At 40.5% G+C, this 21944-nt stretch overlaps 3 protein-coding genes across 4 annotated transcripts in view; 2 read left to right on the plus strand and 1 right to left on the minus strand.

Annotated features, from left to right (window-relative positions):
* Positions 1–10410, plus strand: LOC105185236 (galectin-9). Of its 2 annotated transcripts, none has more exons than XM_011144564.3 (7): positions 1–476; positions 5988–6073; positions 6844–7054; positions 7174–7371; positions 7688–7776; positions 7862–8056; positions 8978–10410. In XM_011144564.3, exons 1-7 carry the CDS (start codon positions 387–389, stop codon positions 9123–9125), a joined length of 1017 nt encoding a protein of 338 aa, XP_011142866.1. In that variant the 5' UTR covers positions 1–386; the 3' UTR covers positions 9126–10410. The 2 variants fall into 2 exon arrangements, with proteins under 2 accessions (XP_011142866.1, XP_019697929.1); XM_019842370.2 differs by lacking the exon at positions 1–476 and adding an exon at positions 5815–5914.
* On the minus strand, positions 9950–18128 carry LOC105185235 (neuronal acetylcholine receptor subunit alpha-4). Its single transcript, XM_011144563.3, has 9 exons — positions 17983–18128; positions 15740–15879; positions 15616–15660; positions 13795–13904; positions 13419–13635; positions 12592–12760; positions 12271–12420; positions 11916–12085; positions 9950–11491 (listed from the first exon to the last, which is right to left on the minus strand). The coding sequence occupies exons 1-9, from the start codon at positions 18062–18064 to the stop codon at positions 11258–11260; spliced, it is 1317 nt and encodes a 438-aa protein (XP_011142865.1). The 5' UTR covers positions 18065–18128; the 3' UTR covers positions 9950–11257.
* LOC105185237 (FMRFamide) overlaps positions 16469–21944 on the plus strand; it is a 20766-nt gene continuing 15290 nt past the window's right edge. Inside the window, exon 1 of the mRNA XM_019842332.2 lies at positions 16469–16822. The gene's annotated coding sequence lies outside the window, so the exon portion shown is untranslated. The remainder of the gene's footprint in view (positions 16823–21944) is intronic.

Here is a 21944-nt window from a genome sequence, read left to right on the forward strand (position 1 = left end):
GATGACGCTGGGAGGCAGAGAACGATCCGAAGAACGATCGATGAGGAATCGACCGCTCCGTCGGCTGCAGGTTGTGCTCGTTGCAGTTGTCACCTTGTACATAACGCGAGTATATATTCCCGCTTGCGATTGCACGCAGGCGCAATCTGCACCTGGTCGGTCTGGTCTAGTCTCTCGCACGTAGGAGTAGGTGGTGGAAGCGGACGAGAATAGACGATGAAGATAGAGACGCGGACGGACGGCAAAGGCGGCTCGTGAGAGTGCCGTCGCGCACGTTCACGTACGGACGCAGTGCGATGCTGGCTGCGCGCACGTCGTGCACGAGGAGGAAGTGTCGTTGTCGCCTGATCGTCCTCACCCCCGCCGAGTGAACCCTCGGGGCCAGCATGTCATCCTCGTCCAATGACATCCTCACCCTGGCCAGAGAGGAGGCGTTCAAGGACTTCTCCTATTTTGACGAAGAGACCGTGCCCGTGGTGAGTACCAGTGACACCACTTCTCCCTGCCTCTCCTCTCTCTCTCCCCCCCTGTCTGTCGTCGTAGCCAAGGTCGCGATTCTTCTCTCTGCGCGACACGCGCTGATGATGAGCTCGATGAACGGATGATGCTCGCTCACGGCGCTTGTCATTTTGCCGACTCGCGATCACGATTTTGCCCGCACGGTCGCGTGATCAGTGTTTCCTCTTACCTAGCTAAGATTATGCAGGTGATCATGCTGATCGAGAATGTAAAATAGATAGAAATCGTTAATTAATATCTCCTACTTTATACGTCTGTTATTAAAAATACTTCAATCAATTATCAATTAATTATCAATTGACAAGATTACAGATTACAGGTTATAAATAATATGCGATACTAGGCATATATCATTAATCATTCATATGAGATTAAACATCTCTAATCATTCTCTGCCATAGTAAATGTCTTAAAAATTTTATTACTGACATTTAAAATATAATTGATATATAATCTGGCTAAATTCGTATAATTGATAATTATCAATTCCTATGAAATATACGACTTATATAATAAAAATAATATATTGTATGGATACGTTACATAAATATATAAGTTTATAAACATAAAAGTATAAGAGGATATAATAAATAAATAAATAAATACATTTTTATTTTACATTCTCGATTAAATTCTCAGATACAGTTCTGACAACCGAGCCTCTTATTCGAGATTCTTATTTAGAGAGAGATCATGTGAACATACATTATCTTCATCTGCATCTTGAATTGGGAAAAGTGTCATCTTGGCGAGATTATCTAAGATGACGTTTGCGGATAATTTAGAGCACGTCACTGCAAATGTGTAAAATATTGAAACACTTGTTTTCGTAGATTTACGTTAGTACTCCATGTGTTAGACGGCATTGGGACTGTAAGCGTTTGGAGATTGTAAGCGACTTGTCTATAATTGGGACAAAGTGCTGAAAGGTATTTACATGCTTTATCGTCATCTGACTAATTTTAAAAGCATCTGAACGCATAACATCGGTCGCGATCGGCTCATCTCAATATGTCTCATCTTTCATATGTCGTGTCTATAGTCTATGTATTCCGCGCTTTACATGTGTCGTGCGATAGGCGATTGCTTTGCAGGAATGTGTCGATTGGCTCTTAGGGACTTGGCAGGAACTGCCTACTTGGCTGACTTGTCATTTCATAACTATTTTACACGCTAAGACTAAAGGCCATTGCACGTAAAAAAATTTTAGTCGTAACCGTAAGACCGTAAGCAAATTGACCAAACACAATCCAGCATCTCGAAATATACGAATTGTGATTGGTCAATTTGCTTACGGACTTACGGTTACGACTAAAACTTTTGTACGTGCAATGGCCTTAAGCCTTTGCCTTGCTCAACGCACAATATTATATAGTGATATTATCTCAATATTATCACAATATTATCTCAGATCTTAAATTACATGCAGCGTTAATGTTTACAAGAAATAAACGTACATATGTAATAGCAGATAAACGCTTCATAAATATTTATATCTCGTGATAAATATAATTTGTTGCATTTTTAGGAAAGAGTTGAGACTAAATTAAATATTTATTTATTAAATATTTAATTTTATATTTATAAAATTACGTTATATTACGTTCATTAGTAACAAATAGAAAGAAATAGCAAATAAAAATTAATAACAAATTCAAATAGAATTTAAATAGAAATTAATAATTCAAATAAAGATTAATAACAAATAGAAGGGAAATTAGCAATACAAATGGAAATTATTAACAAATAGAAAGAAAATTTAATTAACATTATGCCACACGTATATTACGCCATAGGTATGTTATTTGAAAGATATAAAGATTATAAAGATTATAAAGATAAAGTTGATAACAATTTTCTGTTTTACAGCGGTTTGTCATCGATCGCAAACAGAACGGCTTTTCAGTTTAAGATTTCAGACATAAGGCTGTCTTGTGCGTGACTTAAGAGACGAAGAGTATTAATTATCTCTCACTGACAAGTGTCAGCCATTTTGCTGAGACCCTTGCCCCGATGTCAATGAAAATGTGACACATTCAAACATTCGCGCGTCGAGACATCGACGATGAGAAGGAATCTTCGTGAATCGAATGGTAACAGTAGAATTCCACATGAATTGATAAAAATAGCATCGAAATTTGACATCGACATTAATATTGAAAATTAGTATCGATACTCGTTGCAAAACATCGATTTTGCAATATCAGTATTTTGCCCATGTCGTTGTTTCAATTAAAAATTAAATTCTTTTGGGTAAATATTAATATTAACGACGCCTTCACCGATTTCAATAACCTTGACATATATTATCATGGAATGGCTCTAATTTGCAGAAGATTCTAGCTAAGGCTGAATTAGCTAATGATGTTCTTTTAACTTCATTGGAAGAGTCGAATTAGACTGAGGCTCGCAATATTTTTATGAGCTCTCAGTACAGTTGCTCTCGTTGCAGATGTATCACTCGTTTGGCATGTGATAAATCATTTTCCTCTCGAGATACGGAATTACGGTTTATTGTGCTTCTATACACTCACATACAATTTACATCAATGTCGACGATCAGAGTCGACGATCAGAAACATAATCGAGACTTCTTTGAAATATCCTATCTTGACATTATAGAGAGCGTCCTAATTGTTTTTCGTCCCACCACGTTTTCGCGTTTGATCGGAAAAATTTGACAAATTTTGGATTTAGAAACTAACATGAAAGATTACGGGCCTGTCCACGAATGTACAGATTCACTCTTCCATTTTGAGTGAAAGTATACTGAAAAAGAAATATAATTAATGTTTTACTAAAATTGTAATTTTTTACTCCAACTATATTTTTTTGTCTATCCAACTATATTTCTTGTTCTAAAAAAGTAACAGTTGCAATATACAGAGTGTCCGAGATCTTTTGGAAACGAAAAATTGCGAAGATTAATCAGATCAAACTAAGAAGAAAAGTCAAGTACTATTTTGCAAAAATCGTAATAGTTATTAAGTTATCAATGATTGGAAAATGACCACATCTAGAAGTTATTTTAATTGATAACTTGAGAATTTGCACACTTATTTGCCAGATGGTAAAAGACTTTTTGTTCAGAATGACCTAATCTATAATTGTATGATGGCTTTTGTGTCTAGCGATAGATATGAGTATATTAAACTTTGAACCTTGAATCTTGAACCTGAAGTCTTATCTCTTACAGTTTATGATCAGAAATTTATTACAACCGTAAATCTAAACAGTAGATGTCTCTATAAGGCCGATGTGTGTTTCCAAAATATTGTAGAAAAGCTTTTACTAACAGACTCAAACAAGTAGGAGACATCATGCTTACGTTTGTTTATATTTCGCGTTAGACCCGGCTGACCTCCGATAAGTAGCGGAGAATGATAACAGAGCGGAGTGGGGGAACGACGCTTCCCCTCTCGCGGCGCGAATTAATGCACGTTACTGTACATCGCTAATACAAGAGACACGGCTTTTTATTATTCAGATAAGCGCGTGTTTGTCTTTATTGTAGCAAGTGTTCGCGGTGTTTAATTCGCGGCACCGATATCATCTATATCGTCTATATATCCATATCGCGGGACTCAGCGATGACGTTATCTATGTTCTTCGTTTGAGAATTATAGACGCAACGGCGTAAAAACAAACGTTTCAATATTTTACACATTTGCAGCAAATTACCTGTGAACGCCATCTTAGATAACTTTCTAACGGTAACACCGTTTTTTCAATTTAAGAGAAATGTCGATGAAGATGACGTAATTTGTATTATCTAGATGAAAGTATTATAACTGGTACCAAAACTTTATCTACAATCATCTGCATAATTTAGTCAGATAACAGCAAATGCCGTTCCCGTTGAAGCAGGTAACAAATCAGGCCGAATTCCAACCGACCCGATAGAAAGATTTCAAGGGCGATGCGCTACTTTCTTGTGTGATAATGAGTCATCGATATAGCAATGAAATCTCCGTCGGGTTCACAGCAGTATGCGACGTAACACAATCGACGAGTTCAAAAACGGAATTCAACGTAACATTTTAGAAGAATTTCCTGACAGAGAGGATCATATATATATATATATATATATATATTTATACAAAGTGTTTCAGACCACCTGGGTCATCCGATTTTTTCAAAAACGCGATATTCTAGAGAAAAATGTTTCGGACAAAAGTTGTAGGGTTTCAAAGAATCTATTTACTGATGCTATAAATTTGACTTTGGGATGATCTCGAAAAGTCCAGTCAAGATCAACATAAAAATCTTAAATGGAAACTCCAATTTTGTATTACAACGACTTTTTCCATCAATTAATTTGAACAACTTTTGTCTGAAACATTTTTTGATTTGCCTAATATTTTTTTAGATATTTAAGGTAACTTTTTCAATCTTTAACTTACAATATCTCGCTAACTGTTTGTCGGAATAAAAAAATGGCACTAGACTTTCCTATTCTACTTGGTCTCAAGAATATATTGTTACAATAGCGTCCTAACTTTTGTTAATTTGATGATTTTGAGATTTCGAAAGATCGATAAATTAATAAAAAATAGAGCATTATTGTACCAATATATTCTTGAGACCAAGAATAGAAAAATTTAGTACCATTTTTTATCCCGACAAACAGTTAGCGAGATATCGTAAGTTAAATATTAAAAAAGTTACCAAGTTATTCTTAAATATCTCAGAAAATATTAGGCAAATAAAAAAGTATTTCAGATAAAAGTTGTTCAAATTAATTGATGGAAAAAGACGGTATAATAAAAAATTGGAGTTTCCATTTAAGATTTTTATGTCGATCTTGACTGGGCTTTTCAAGGTCATCCTAACGTCCAATTTATAGCATCAATAAATAGATTTTTTTAAACGCTATAACTTTTGTCTGAAACATTTTTCTCTAAAATGTCGCGTTTACGAAAAAATCGGGTAACCCGGGTGGTTTGAAACACCCTGTATATACTGTCGCATTAATCCTGGAAAACTTCAGGAAAACAATGTCTCCATCGAGACGAGTTAAAGAGTATATTTCTACTTATAAAAGGATGGAATACACTTCCGTTCTTTCGATCAGGTTGTGAAAAAAATATCCCTTGAAGCTTTTGCGTTGAAATATTTCCGACGGATCCCAATCATTCCAAAAGAAGTTTGACAGCAGATTCCTGTCCGTCTAGATAGACAGTGTGAACCCAGTCTAATTCGATTATGATTATTAGCACTGTTACACTGAGAGAGCTAAGTAGGTATATAATGAAATAGACACATTGAGTCCATGGGTCATCGTGGATTAAGTATCGACGTCGAATGCATTTAAATACCGCGGCGAGAACAGCGGATGTCACACGGCGAGTCCATGAAGACGAGGATCTGCGTACGAACGTTGACGAGTATCTACGTACGATTGATCCTCGGATGACGAGAAGTCTTTATGTGAGTCTTACGACTACGCTATTGTGCTCTTTTTTCAGGATACCTGCAAGCCGATCCCGTTGCATCCACTTAAGCCGACCTCCGCCGTCATCATCACTGGATACATTCCTGAAAACGCATCGAGGTACTCGCCCTTCCTTTCTTTTTATTTCTCCCACATTGAGAGAAGAAATATCTGAGAAATGAAAAATATTTATTCGGTAGGCGGCACGTTAACAACTTACTTACTTGCTCTAATACACGTATTTTGACAGAGACTGAGAAAAAAATATTTGTATCAAGTGAGAAAATGTACCATACATCGACTTTTCTTAAAACCGTACTTTTCCGTAAAAGCGGTTGTTTATTCTATGTAAGTTTGTTTCTTGCAAAATTTATTTCCAGTGAGATAATTAAGCTTAATTAATTTCTTACCTCGAGTTCTCGAATTCTTGGCTTTCAGTAATTCTTAGTGATTTAATTACAGAGCACGTCTAGTGGCAATAAATGAATATTTCATTTTCTTCATTTTAAAGTTTCATTAATTGAATATCGCTAACATATTTTAATTTCCAGTAATGATTAATTTCTGTATGAACGATGATTTTAGCCGAAATAGTATTTAAATAAAAAATAACCGAAATAGTATTTAAATATCGCACTTTTTTCTGAAATTCACGATTACAAATTTTTGTCGGGATAAAAATAAAAGAATCGAGTATGGATTTCAATAAACAATCTTATTACCCCCTTAATATCCACCGAATAAATATCCTCTATTTCGGATATTATTTTTTCTCAGTGTAAGAAATAATAAGAAAATAATAATAGTAATAAAATAATAATAATAAGAAAAGAACCGTCTGCTAAGAACGGTGCGCATCGAGATGGTCATCCCGATCGAATCGCATTTAGGTTTTCGGTGAATTTAACATGCAAGACGCCCGGCAACATCGCCCTGCATTTCAACCCGCGGCTCGACAGGGGCTACATTGTCAGGAACACAAAAGTGCGCGGCTCCTGGGACGACGAAGAGACCTGCTCGCCCGCTAGCCCGAGCGGATGCATCTTTCGCCGGAATGCCTACGCGCACATCACGATCTTCTGTACGAACAATGCGTTTCAGGTAAGATGCATGTGGAATGTCCTACTGCGACGTGAACGTCCTTGTAGCGTCGTTACGGGCGCGTTAACATTGACCGAGTATTAAGAGCCTAGTTCTAATTACCACTTGTGCGTTTGCAGATCGGGGTGAACGGAGAGCACTTCTGCGCCTTCTCGTACAGAATGCCCCTCGAGGAGATAACAGCCCTCGAAGTTAACGGGACCATTGAGGATGTCCGAACCCGTCAGCTGAATATATTTGTGTATCCTGATCCTAGCATCTGCAGACCGTGCCGAACGTTAGTCCTGACAGCCGAAGAGCCACTCGTGGACTTTCTAGTAAGATCTGTCGATATTTCTTTGTGACAAAGAGGAAGTTCGCAGTCCTTTTGACGAGGCTCTCCGGAAAATATCCGATATGTAACAATATCCTTGTGTTTGGATTTACCGATTATAAAGGACGAATCTTCTTTGAAGTACTTTGAAAATATTATCGAACGTTTCTGAGTAAGGAGTATTTATTTTATTTCAATATTTAACGAATATCGTCGAAACCGTGAGACTTGTACAAAAAAATGTTGTAAACGAACATTGTATTTACAAGTTAACATTTATGCGCTGTCGTATGTAATAACGTAGTTTTGTGTTTTTACAGGACGTTCCCATTACTGTGGACATCGGTAGCGAGTTCCGCGTCGGTGCTCGTCTATTTATCACCGGAAGATTGAAGCTACTTCCACACTCGTGAGCGTTCGAGATTGTAATTTAGCGTTTACGTATTTCCCCGAGCCTGTCATCGCAACGTGATACATCTACGCGTTCTTTGCAGGTTCTACGTGAATCTACAGAAAGGCAAGACCATTTATCCTCATCCTGTAATACCGCTGCATTTAAATCCGCGTTTTCTCTACGGGAATACTGCGCCGTGCGTCATCATGAATTGCTGGATCAATGGTGCATGGGGACACGAGGAACGACATCAAGGACACTTATCCTGGATGCCTGGTCGAGACTTCCTACTTACGTAAGGCTGTTATTTCTATTTAAAAATTGGTGATACTGAAAAAAAAATTATAACCGCGAATAGAATGGCAACTGTTTTCATTATATAGCTTAGAAATATTAAAAATTATTTATATCAAAAAAATTAATATTAATATATTAAAAATAGTTTATTTTTTCTTTAATTATTTAACTTGTGTGAGAAATTATAATATTTTCGAGAATATTTAATGGCGCACGTAATTCCTCAATTTGGAGAGAAAAAGAAAGAATTATTTGGAAAAATTGTCAGGTCTGTTGTCGAGTCGTATTGTTTTGAAGTCGTTGTCGTCTTGTCATCTTGTCGTTGAATCATATTTCGACCTGGAAACTTCAGTGAAACGATGACGGTTTGTAGTAAAAATTTTTGAACATGATGATCTACTGGAAAAGTTCTGCTGGAAAATAACACCGCTGGATAACACGAATCCGATTTCACGACGAGTCAAGTAGTCATTATATTTTTAAATAATATGACTCATCAAAAGTTAGAAACTTAAATTTCAAATAGTATAATATTACGGATTAGACGAACCTTTTATTCTTTAGTAGCAACAGCAAAGGACTTTATTCTGAATGCATAACAAACGTTAAAGTTCACATGGCACTTACAAAAACGTTTTCCGATTACTTTCCTCATGATCCATGAATACTCAATGGTGATTAGTTCATTTACTTATTTCCTACCTTTTTATGTGTTCCATGAGCCCAAATATGCCCTTTTAATTCCAAGTTCCGTTTTTCTCATACAATCGTCACATATAACCGTCACATATAATTATCTCAGCTTGAAAATCTGAAAGGCTTATTTAGTATTCGATACACATGCAGAACAGGGCCTTGATCTGACAAAGTTTCAGCTCTATCTAGCGGCGACAAATAAGAGCATTCTTCTGTTCGACAGTATTCGTTGCGAGTACGAGGGATATACGATATGGTTAGGCAACAAGATGATCGGTGAGTTTAAGCACAGGCTGCAGTCATCAATCACGGACACTTTGCGAATTTCTGGCGACGTCGTGTTGTACCAACTCAGCATGAGCTACGCTTGACGAGGGCCGATCGAACAGCACGCGCAACACAGCGATCAAATGTAACTGCGAATCGACGATCGTCTATCGATAAACGTCAGTCTCGCGACGGAGCTTGATGTTTATACATGGAGAAGAAAAGAAATATCGCAGTTCGTGTAACTGAATAAGGACCAGATGAGAATTCGGTGACAAGGAATGATGTGTCTCAGTCTGCTTGTCTTTCGCTGCATTCCCCGCACTACCTTGCACTAGTTCTCTTTTCTGCTCCATTGTGCCTCAACAGTATATCTGTTTCTTTCTATGCAACAAAGTTTCGAGAGCGTATACTACCTCTTGGAAAGAGAACAAAAGATGATGTCTGTTATCATAACCGAACAAGATCGTCTGAACATTCAACCGTGCTTAAGACTCGGTTGAGACAACCGAAAGCATTGACTGATGGGGGAAACCTCGTAGAGGGATCTTTCTGAGTTTCCCACTTTGGTCCCTGTTCTTGCCAGATAACGGGAAATCAAATTCAGTTACACCAACGATATTGTTCTTTCCGCGCGAGACGGTTTCCCGAAGGAAAAAAAAAACACTTTCTCAAGCTGCCACGGTCACAGCAAAGTGGTCTGGAAGATACACAGACGCTTCTATCAATAATACAATGCATAATTTCGACAATAAATAGAGAACACCGCTTGCCTTTCCCCCCGCTCTGTCTCCGCTTTTACGATCAATAGCTACTTTTACTGTACTTATACAAACCACATAACCATTTAACGTATAAGAGAAAAGGAGGAAGAGGAGGAGGAGAAGGAGGATGAATCGCTCTTTCAGCATAATAGAAAGTATCAATCTTGTGTTTTTCTTGCTTTTAACGCCAGCGTGAATGGTGAATACACGACCAGCTACTACAGTAGTGCTAAGCTTTTCTACGCGTATATTTGTCTTATCTCTCTTGTCATATCCAAACGATTTACCCAAGACTGTCAGACCGATCTTGCGATCGTGCGAGCTATGTAAGAGCACGGCGTGTGTGTGTGTGTGTGTGTGTGTGTGTGTGTGTGTGTGAGTGTGATCGGGCGAGCGACTTTGCGAAATATCGGGAGCGAGATTCAAGAAGAGCGTGTGAAGAGTCACTTTTGATACGACCTTTTTATATATAGTATTATATCATATCGTATCGTGTGTATATGATAGTATATCATAAATGTACTTTAATCGTGTTTGTTTACGAAAGATGTATACAAATGACCGCGAGCTAAAATGTATTCTCGACACGATGCTGAGATGATTTCGCATAAAGTACTTTTGTCGGCAATCAGGACCGCGTTTATCGTTTCCCGGATTCCCGTGCTAATTTCGTGTGGAAGCGCGAAGCTTCGACCCCGCATCCGCATAGAGACATATCCTTGACTTTTTCAACGTGCGTATCCTTCGAACCGACTAAATTAGAAATTCTACCCCGTTCAAAGGTGATTCATCGAACTGACGTCATTTCGACGTCGTTAATGTTGGAAATTGGCGATTGAGGATCCGAGTCAAGAAGTTTCAGTATTTTTGAACAACAAAGCTGTGACGTCTTCATGGGAGTTTGATATATTTTGTCAATAGTTTGTGTGTATACATTTTCCATAAAATTTTATATTTTTCAAAGTCTCTGTTCAGAGATCAAATCAATATTATTTCGATGTCATCTGGGTGCTCGACGTTTACATTTATCACCTGACTCCTTATATACGTCATTTTTTGTTGCTCGAAAATGCCGGAATTTCCAACGTAAATTTGGAATCGACAACTTTCGTCGAGACGACGTCATTTTGACGTATTACCTTCGGCCAACTTTTAATACAGTTTGTCAGCATTCTTAACCAACACCTAACGTGCCCGAAGATAAATGCCGCCCGATCGAGAACATGTTTATATATGTATACTTTGCATTTTGTATATTCTACGAGAGTTGTTTATTTATACGGGAATAAAACTGTATCGGACAAGTTGCGACTTATTGACACATGCCGTGTGTACGTATATATATATATATATATATATATATATATATATCTCTCTCTCTCTCTCTCAGATTATCGATGTGTACCAGGACGATTAAAAAAAAGAGGGGGGAGGGAGGGAGGAAGAGAAAAAAGAAAAATTCGTCTAACGAACTAACTTATGCACACTATCGCCATTGTTGCTAGAATTAAGCAGAACAACACGAAAGCGATGCGATCGATGGCCGTGCCCGCCAGAATCCACTCCAATTGCGTGATGTTCTTCGTCGGCGAGATCATATTCTGCCGATCGCCGTCGTCCGAGATGTTGGACGTCGAGTTGGTCGTGGATTCCTCCGTGAGTTTGCCGCGCAACTCTTGACCAGGTATAGGTCGTCGTGACTCAATCTGGGAAATTGCGAAAATAAGAAGAAAAGTGCCGCGCAGTGGAAAAGATGAAAAATCGCAAAAGTAATATCACCATGAGGAACATGAATCGCGCAGAAATGCGTCACTTAAAAATAAATCGCTCGAAAACGCACCCTCAGGGAATCGACTCACGAAAATATTAGAAGTGTGATTTAGTTTTGCAAGAAATGGCACGTAATCGTATTCGTTCGTTATCTTGTTTAAATAAATCAATTTTTGAAAAAAAAGCCTTCAAAACTAAATCCCAATTTGACATTCCTGATATTTCTTGAAATGTCGGTGCTAAAAACCCCCATTTTAAGGTAAACTCCAAATAGACTCTCAGCAGGGGACATGTTTTTACATTTCTAGGGCATTTTTTAATACATACAAATATATCGTGAATTGTTGGGAATGTAATTACCACGTTTATCTGATCGGAAAGACCCAACAGCTTGCCGGGCCAACTCAGCAGGCACAGTCTGATATTTCGTGGGAGTGGTTTGCAGAAAGTTCTCTTCGTGATGTTGATCACCAGTATCGACAGTACCAAGGAAATCGTCACTAAGCAGAGGCAGCCGCTGTAAAAGTAAACTGCAAAAGCGGACGAAGTGTCCGCGTGTAAGTAAATAGACAAACGAGAGACAAACGAGATACGTTTGTCGCGTTTAAAAATCACGGCAGAGTCGTCGTGCATCACAATAACGTGCAAAACGTTGTTCGCGATGACTGTTCAACGTGAAAGTTTCACGCGGGAACTTTATAGGGATCAACATTACCTATGAGCGGTGGGTTCGCCGTTAATGGCACCTTGAGGCCAAAGTAGGCTAAAAACACGGTGATGATTAATATAGTACAGGCCGCGATGCTGATCTTCATCTCGCTTTGAGGCGGTAGCCAGAACGTGACCAGAACCAGGAAGACTATGGCTGAAAGTTCACGTCGCGTGAACGCGTTGGACCAAATTAAATTAAGAGCGCGGCGACACACGGAGAGCGGGGGAGCGGTAGAAATTGCGGTAACTTCGGATTTGAAACTAATCTCGCCGGTGTCGCGCGAGGGCTGATGCTAAATAAAAAATAATTGCGCCGGTTACGCACCAGCGGCGGGCATCAGCAGTACGCTGCAGTAGAGCGCGGCGTTTCTTTTTAAGGTCATCTTGAAATTCAGATTGATGTACGGGTCCGGGCAGCAAGCGTAATTCACCGCCTTGCGCGTCTTCGTCAAGTCGACCATCTTCCACTCCGCGTTCTTCACGTGCAGGTCCTCCTGTTGTCAAAATCGCCACCGTGTTTCGATGGCGTCGCCGAGTAATATGGCGGACCCGGTGAAACGAAATCTCATTTTAGCTGCGTTTCCACTTTCAGTGTGACTTGTCGTGCAATCGAGCGGAAAGACTCGCGCCTTACCGAGGAAAAGCGAGCGTGGAAGAAAGTACGCGAATACGAAGACTTCAGGGTTGGAAAGTGACGCGTTACTTGACGACTGACTTGTCGTTGGTTCAGCTTTTGTTCAGCAACGACTTGGCGACGACGCCTTTCCTCTCTCGTTGATTGAACGGTAATGATAACGGTGACGCGGTTGAAGTTCTTGATTTACGGTAATACTCGTATACTCGTTATCTTCACCGTTACTTTGCATATATGGAATATACACACATACACACACTGTACTATATAAAACGGGCAGAAGCTAATCCTGCAGAAAGGTCTTGAAGACTTAGTGAAATATGCAGCGGGAACTTAACGATCCATTGCTTCTCGACCAACGCCAACGGCGTATCGAGCAACGGCGAGAGGTTACTTCTTTTCAACGAGGCAACGAGTAACGGTAACGCGTCACTTCTCTCAACCCTGAGGAAAGAAACAGGAAAAAGAAGAAGCACTTCACAGCGCGGCCGCGCGTATGCAAAATCATTTTTTCATACGGTGACTTGGGACTCGCTGAAACGCATATCGATCTGCTCGCCGTGGTACGTCCAAGAGCCGAACGTCATGGTGCAAATCTGCGTGTCGAAAGGCCACAGGTGAAGATCCAGCTCGCAGAGGCCGACGAATTGCGCGGGCGGCACCCACAGCACCCGCCCGTCGTGGTAGATGATGCAAGCCGTGTCGCCGTAATGCTCAATGGTGCTCGCGGTGCCGCTGAATGAAACAAAAGATCGAAGAAAAATGTATCGGTGCGGGATTATTTCAGAAGGACTCGCGATCCAGCGAGAAAACAACGGCCAGAGGAAAGGAGAAAGATGAAGAGAGAGAGAGAGAGAGAGAGAGAGAGAGAGAGAGAGAGAATACTGTGCATACCTGTGGTACAACATGATGTCCGGTTGCCACACTTCGTGGTTGCCTACATGAATGTGGTGGAGGTTGCCGTACTTGGCGGGGTCCCACTTGAGCTTCTCGTCTATCCACGCCTGGATGTTATAATGGAAGATAACGATAACGGTAACGGCGATAACAAATGAATATTGAACGTCGCAGTTAGTAGTCGCATATGGAGACGCGATCGTCGAGGGTAGTTAGCAGGATGATCGATAATGATGTTATTATATTGCATATCGCGTATCTTCGTGAAGGAGAGATGCAGACTGATGGAGGGAGAGGAAGAGAAGAAAGAAGAAACTTATTTTAATATTTCTGTATCAATGCAATGTATATCTTCGAGAGAAAATGATGTGAATTGTATATGATTATATATATATATATATATAATTATATAGTAGCAAATTTATTTGGGGATCATATATAATCATATATATATACAGGGTGACACCGAAAAAGGTGGCCAAATTTCGGTACCGTATTCTACTCTTCCTAAGGATGAAAAGAGGTCATAGAAACATAAATCCGGAAACTCTTCCTTTCCGAGATATAAATATTTTTTTCTTTCATGATCGAATATAGGAATGTTTAAAGGCTTACTTCAAAGAATGGCTGGAAATGATTTCCTTCGGGAATAATGCACGCTTCACATCGACGTTGCAGAGACTGTCGAAGACGTTCAAAAATTCCCGGTGCATTCCGAATTTTGTCACATGCGGCAATAATCCGACTTTTTAGTGTTTTCAGGCTAGCAATGGTATGGTTATTATAGACTAAACTTTCAACATGTCCTCACAAATAAAAACATAAAGAAGTTAAGTGAGAGAAGCATGCAGGCCAGGCAATTGGTCCTCCTCTGCCAATCCACCGATTGGTGTAATTGTTATTAAGATATTCTCCAGCAGTTCGACTAAAGTAGGCCGGAGCTCCGTCATGCGTAAACTACATTCGAGTGCGTGTTGCGTGTTGCGTGTTGCCAATGGTACATCTTGCAGTAGTGTAGAGAGTTCGGTTTCCAAAAATGGTGTATCATTTCTGCCGTTGAGTGACGGAAGAAAACGGAAGAAAAATTGGTCCAATAAGCCCAGCCCACATGTTGCATGAAAACTGGCGTTGGTGTTGGGATCGGTTAACAGCATGCGTGTTAACTAAGCTTCAAGCATTCCTACAATATTCAGTCATAAGCAACAAAGTGTTTATACCTCGGAAAGGAAGAGTTTTCGGATTTATATTTATACAACCTTTCTTCATCCTCAGGAAGAGTAGAATACGCTACCCAAGTTTGGCCGTCCTTTTCGGTGTCAGCCTGTATGTACATACACAGGGTGTCCGGGATCTTTTGGAAACGAAAAAGTGTTGTGAAGTGTAACTAATTAATTAATTGGGATTAATTAATTAAGATCAGATTAAATTGAGAAGTAAAGTCAAGTTACCATTTTACAAAAATCGCGATAGTTATGAAGTCATTAATAATTGAAAATGATCGCATCTAGAGGCTCTTTTAATTGATAACTTTGAAAATTTGCGTACTTATTTGCAAAATGGTAAAGGACCTTTCTTCCCAGTTTGATCCAATTGATCCTCGCAATTTCTCGTTTCCCGAAAGGATCCCGGACACCCTGTATGTACATAATTATTTCGTCGAGAGCAATAGCATTTAGCCGAAAACGCTGCGTAAATTTGACAAACATTTCATTTTCGCGCGAATATATCGCTCCGTGTCAGTAGCGTGTAGAAATGAAGCGTCGTCCTGTTGAGGAGATTACGCGTAAAATATAGCGATGTGATGAAGTACACACTCACGTGGGAGGCCCATCCGTTGATGGTGACAGAAGACTTGAATTCATCCTGAAAAACGAAGAGAGAGAGGGCCGATTGTAGATTCGCGTAAATTCTTCGTGCGACGTCCGACGTATCGCATACTTGCCACGTCGACATGAAGAATCGTAATGTCGAAGTTGACCACTGTGGTGTTGTAGTGCTGCATCGGCCGGGAGAACTTGTCGTATTTTACGAACAGATCTTGCTTCAGCCGATCGGTCCAGGTTTCGTTCCACATAGGGGACTCTGTAAATCACCGAGGGACAAAGTCGGAAGCTATAATCTTATTAATTACAACGACCTACACGTGAAGTACAACGACTCGCGCCTCGCCCGCCGTTTATCGCTCGCGAAACGATCTCACGGCTGACACGGCAGATTACCATAATAACATCGTACAAAAGCATCGTAGTTCCTCTTAATTATACGACTGAATTCACGTCATTCTTACTTACCCGAAATTTGAAGCCATATAACAAACACCGCCACAATCCCGTAATTCGCCATTTTAATGACGGATTTGCCGACGAGCTTAAAATTGCTTTATCCTCTAGACGGGAAAATCTATCTCGCGAAAAAAACCGTCTCCGATTTGTTAAAATTTCCATAATATTATACACAATTTATACCGGATATTATATCGCCATCTTGCATTCCTCCAAAATTTAGTTTCGATCGAAGTTTCTTTCTTTTATCGGTCGATAGATCGGAAATCGTGTTGATACATTTCAACGTATTCTCCGGGGGAAAATTAATTGCAAATTCTCCAAGAGATTCGTCGTTGCGGTTAAGTTGTGTGGAGTCGACTTTATTTATTTAACTTGCGAGATTGCGAGAGAACACGGCTGAACGCGAGCAAATCCGAGGTGCGAGGTGAGCGCCATTGTTTAATTCGCCATTGTTATTTTGTAGATACGTAAGCACACTGTTGATTGCGTGTATATTCTGAAATACTGGGACTCATTCATCTCAGTTGATTTGCTTTGAATGACGGTACAAGTGGATAAATGACGACAATCTGCAGTCGCTGATAAATAAGGAAGCGCGAACGTCCGTCGACAAGGAATACTCGATTGCGCTCTGCGATCTGTATCTCCTCCGCGCGTGATTCGAGTGAATTCAGATTTCGAGATCGCGGCGGCGTGTGCGCGACAGACAGAAACGCAAAAAGGGGGAGGATAATAAACGTGTAGGTAAATAAATAACCGTGGAAAAACACAATCCCACTCGGCGGAAAGAGACTCGGGTGACTCGGGCGCGAACGAACGAAACTATCTTACGTGCCAAATTCGGTCGTCTTGAGAGGGCCGAAAGTTCGGTTCTCCTCAGCTGAACCGAGTTTTCCGTTTTCTTCGTTCATTTACTCCGAGTCGAGCAGTCTCTTCCCTCCTTCGCGTATCTTCGCGCAAAAATTCGCGAGATCGAGCCGCGCGAAAATTACGAAAATTTACGCGACCTCCCTGAACACTGTCAACGCCCGGGAAATTGCCCGGGTAGGGCACCCTCTGTTTACATTCACTCTTGGTGTCCTGCCGCCCGGGGTGATCTCGGAGAAGCCACCGAGAAATTTAACACTCTCCTCACTAACGTCACACACATGTGCGACGTCAAAAAGAAATATACATTTTTTTCTATATACTGCGGGAGCGCGAAAAATATAACTATTTTCCTACCACGTCCGCGGTACCGAACTAAATCCGCTCTGCGCGATGAAGAAAAAAGTAGAAAAGTAAAGAAAGAACGAAGTAAAAAAACCGGCGGGGAAAGCGGGGAAAGCGGCTCAAAATGAGTCTCGGCGAGCGAGCGGACGTGTTAACGACGATGTCGCACGCCCGGGCCCGGCGCATTCGTAAAAATGCAGCGGCGTTAATTATCCCGTGGATATAGCGCCGCCCCGAAGGAGTCGTTCCCGCATCCCTTTTGAACTTCTAGCCTGACCTTCCCCTCCTCCCCCCCTCCCACGCCCACGTTACAAAGGCGTTTCCTTCCCCATCCACTTTTTCGCCCCCGGACGCGCGCCGCTCTTCGCGTCTCTCCGCGTGAAAAGCGATTCATTCTCGGACTTTCTATCGCCATCGCCGCCCGCACCGCCGCCCCTTTGAACCACCGTGAATTTTCCTTCCGCGCCCTCGGCACTTGTCTTTTAGCATCTCGTCGAGGGGCAAGGGGGAGGGGACGAGTCGCAAACTCGCAGCCGCGAATTGACCGCCTCGCGGAGCTTTTCCGCCCTGTCGCTCTCTTCCTTCTCTCTTTGTCTCTCTCTCTCTCTCTCTCTCTCTCTCTCTCTCTCTCTCTCTCTCTCTCTCTCACTCACTCTCTCTCTCTCTCTTTCTGTGTCGGATCACTTACTTTCCGGCGTGCCGCTCACATACGACGCCGCGCCGCCGAGGAGAAGAACAAGCGCCGTGCAGATGACACGAGGTGGCCGCATCGCGCGAGCTGAAGTGCGAGCCGTCGTCGAGTTGACACTGACTATGTGAGAAGCGCGGCCGGTATCTACCGGCCGCAGAGAAGAGCGGCAAGAAGGGGCTGCCGCTAGATTTAAGTAGTTAACAACCTGTTGAATAGACATTTCGTCGCCTACCGCTGATCAATGAAACGCAATGACTTTGACCTCTTTACACCACCGGAGATACTCCTACATTATTTAGACCGAACTCTTTTTCAATTGCGCGCGCGCGCGCGTGACCGCGTCGCAGCGGTATCGAAACGCGATTACGCGCCGAGCGATCGCATCGCGCGCGTTTCAGTCTGCGCGCCGCTCGGTCTCTGACAATAATCGCTCCTTCGGCGTTATTTGTCCGCCTTTTTCTCCCTCGGCTCGTTTTCATTTCTGTCTCTCGCGTGCGCTGCTGCTTCTCAGCACTGTTCCGTTTGGAATTGAGCCGTTTGGTCCGAAAGAGATCCATTTTCTCGGGAATCTTTTGAAATGTTGAACTTGATATCAACAGTCATGTCTATGCGCATGATATCTATATACACGCGTGGACGCAGCGTTGTATTTAGATGATTGTTTTAAATTAGATAAAGATGAGATGAGATACGTAAATTTTCCTCTGTGCCCTGATTATAGACGAATCTCGTGCAATCTCAGTCTCAATGCCGCCCGACGCATGCGGTACTAACGCAAACGTCTGCGACGCAGAGACAAATATTTCGATGTTTTACACGTTCGCTGCGATGTAGACTAAATTATTTGTAGATAAATTGTGTAAAAATGTTTCAATTTAAAATGCACACAGATAAAGATGTATTTATATTATCTAGATAAAAAGAAACGGGATGCATAGCTTCATCTCTATGGATGATCATCTATAATTTTATCCAGATAACGATGAAGATAACTGTATGTATAATTAGAAAAAAAAAGGTTCATTACACCGAAATTGGGATAATTGAAATCAAAGAGAGGATATGAAGTCTATCGGAATTTATATAAGTAGATCTCATAACGTCAATTTTTACACTAAAATTCATGCACACACAGACTTTTACAGACTTTTACAGACTCTTTACGTCATCTGTTATGTAAAATCTTTTCTAGACATATTATTTTTTGAAATTAAAATTACACGTATCACGTGAACGAAATATATGCCGGTATTATGTTTTTAATTTCAACGATTTAATTACTCTTATTATTAGGAAACCGAAAAGGCAATAAAAGAGACTCGTAGAAATATTATAAAAAGAGATGAAGAGATCGTTGATCATATAGTTTCCGAGAAATTTACTGCTGCATTATGCTATTTTTATGCAAATGTGTAACCTAGGCAACCAAAGCCGAAATTATTATATTGGGTTGCTAGAGAAATTTGAGGGAATTTTTATAAGACTCCAAGTTGATAACCTCACAATCAAATACATCATTTTATTTCTTTTTATTTTTCTTTCGGTGATGTGTCATCAAAAAAGCAATTAATTGTTATTATTGAACAAAGTTATACCCGACTATGAAAATGTCGATCTTGAATCTTTCGCAAAAATCTCTATTTATTAAACGATAGAACGCGAGTTAAAATGCGAGTAACAAATGTTTCTTTATACGTATTTATTTTGTATATAAACATTAAGTTAGAATTCGATCAATATCCTTTCGTAATAGCTTCAAAGTTATGTTATATTTACAAATATTTAACACTCGTTAAATATTTATGGTTTGTCTTTATGTTCTTTCGTATTGTATTAATCATCAAGTTTCCAACTTACGGAAAAACATTTATTTTGAAATGTTGGATTGAATAAGTATTTGAATGAAATTTGAGCGATTCAGAAATTCCGATTGAAGATATACTGCAGAATCCTGTTTAAATTAATTAGAAATCCGATATTTCAGACCGAATTCCGATCATTCTGCAACCAGAATTTCTTTATATTTTACTCGTTACTCGAGAAATGTTTCTCCTCATGAAACAGCCGCTGGCAGGATAAAGTCGCGACAGCGACTATCAAAAATGTTAATCGCATTCTTTTTTTTCTTCGGCCACTTCGAGGACACTTCTTCATCCCGGCAGAAATATCGTGGACCGTCTCTTATTAATCGCGTTTTCCTAACTTTTGATAACGCATATCCTTGTAATTGCGCCTCAAATTTAGATCGCGTCGAGACGCAAGCTGCCTCGAAGTTGCATGGGAAATATGATTTTGTTGATTCTTCCACTTCCCGGAAAATCTCTCTCATCGTCCGCGAATCCATATTTGCAATCTCGCGAATTCCCCGCGCGCGATAGCGTGTTTTGTCAATAGAGAACGATGCGTTTTCGATGAAATGGTAATTCGAAACAATGCGTCAGCAAATATGTAAACAAACAAAACGTCACAGGCGACCACAAATTATTACCGCTCGCTCGCGTCATTTCGAAGATTCAATTATCTCTTCGTTAATTATCTCGGAGAGCCATCTCGTAAACGGCAGATACGGCAGCGCGGAAAGATGCTTCCGCTTTATTGCCGCATATCGGGATAATTAAAGCGCTACTGTTAATTAGAATGCTCGATGGAACGCGGGAGGCCAATTGAGCTTTCTGCCGAGAAATTAAAAGCGCTCAAAGCGCGCTAATGTGTATTGTGTTGTATAGCAAGGCCATGGAACGGCTGCCATTTTATTTCTCGGCGCGACAAATGCCCTCTTTAATCGTGCTTTAATCGCACCGCCCAAATCAATCGGCGAATTATGTTCGAAGCTTCTTTGATTCTTCGACAAGCTTTGAAAGTGGGAGGCGTTATATTCGAATAAGGACACACCGAAGTGTGATGAACATTCAAGTTATATAAGCGTTTGAAAACGTACGCATTGAATTTCGAGAACTCGAATGTATTTTGTTGCACTTTTCAAGACTAGTTCTACCAAGAGCTCCGACATTTCGAATTTTCGAGTAGAGTTTGAAGACTCGATGCTTCGAAGCGTTGAATTATGCAAAGTTTCGAATTTATCAAACAATACTACCTTTATTGAAAATGCAAGATGAAATGTCAAGCAACTTCATCGGGAAGTATAAATCCTCGAAGAAGAATTTCCAGAAGTGTCCTGCAAGCTCCTCTTTGTCCGTAAGCTAAGAAAAAATATCTAACAAATAAAAAATATTTGATTGGTAGGCACTGGTGACATATTTGCTTAACTAAGAGTCTTTCACTTAAATATTGGAATAAACAATTGCTTGTATTTTCACGAAATGCTACGGTTTTAAGAAAAAATCTCGTTTGAAAAAATGTTTTCTTAATGTTAAAAAATATATATACATAACTAAATACATTATTAACATTCACCGAATAAATATTCTTTAGTCTAAATATTTTTCACGGCTCAAGAATAAACGGAGCGTCTCGGGACTCTCGTATGAAAGAATTGCGCGTGTTTTAAAATAATTTCGAGCCGCCTCGCAATCCATCGCTCGCAACGTCCAAAATCAGCCGGGGAGGATTGGGGATGAAAAACCGTCGGTTCTACATTTCTCTTGTATCGCGAAAGCGATGTGGTGCGTAGCGTGAGAACGCGTTTCTCTCGATATAGCGTATATATATGTCTTGTTACCGTTACATCCTGCAGTAACGAGTATGAATTACGTGGGTTTATGCAACAGTCCGTTCGGTGCCGGCAATGGAGAGACGGCGATCTTTACGCCAATATTAAACTTGAATGCGAGCTTATGCAACGGCGCTCTACGTGACCCAATCTTCTTCCCGACGGGTAAGTTCTTCAAACCGAGAAGCATTGTGACCGATATGGATATTAATTGCATGCTTTCCTCGCGGCGCACTCGCAAGTACGCGGAACACAAGTTTGGGAACAGCTAAAATCTCGTTGGCTAAAA

This window comes from Harpegnathos saltator, unplaced genomic scaffold (assembly GCF_003227715.2).
Source record: "Harpegnathos saltator strain DR-91 unplaced genomic scaffold, Hsal_v8.6 scaffold139, whole genome shotgun sequence".
Lineage (NCBI taxonomy): Eukaryota > Metazoa > Arthropoda > Insecta > Hymenoptera > Formicidae > Harpegnathos > Harpegnathos saltator.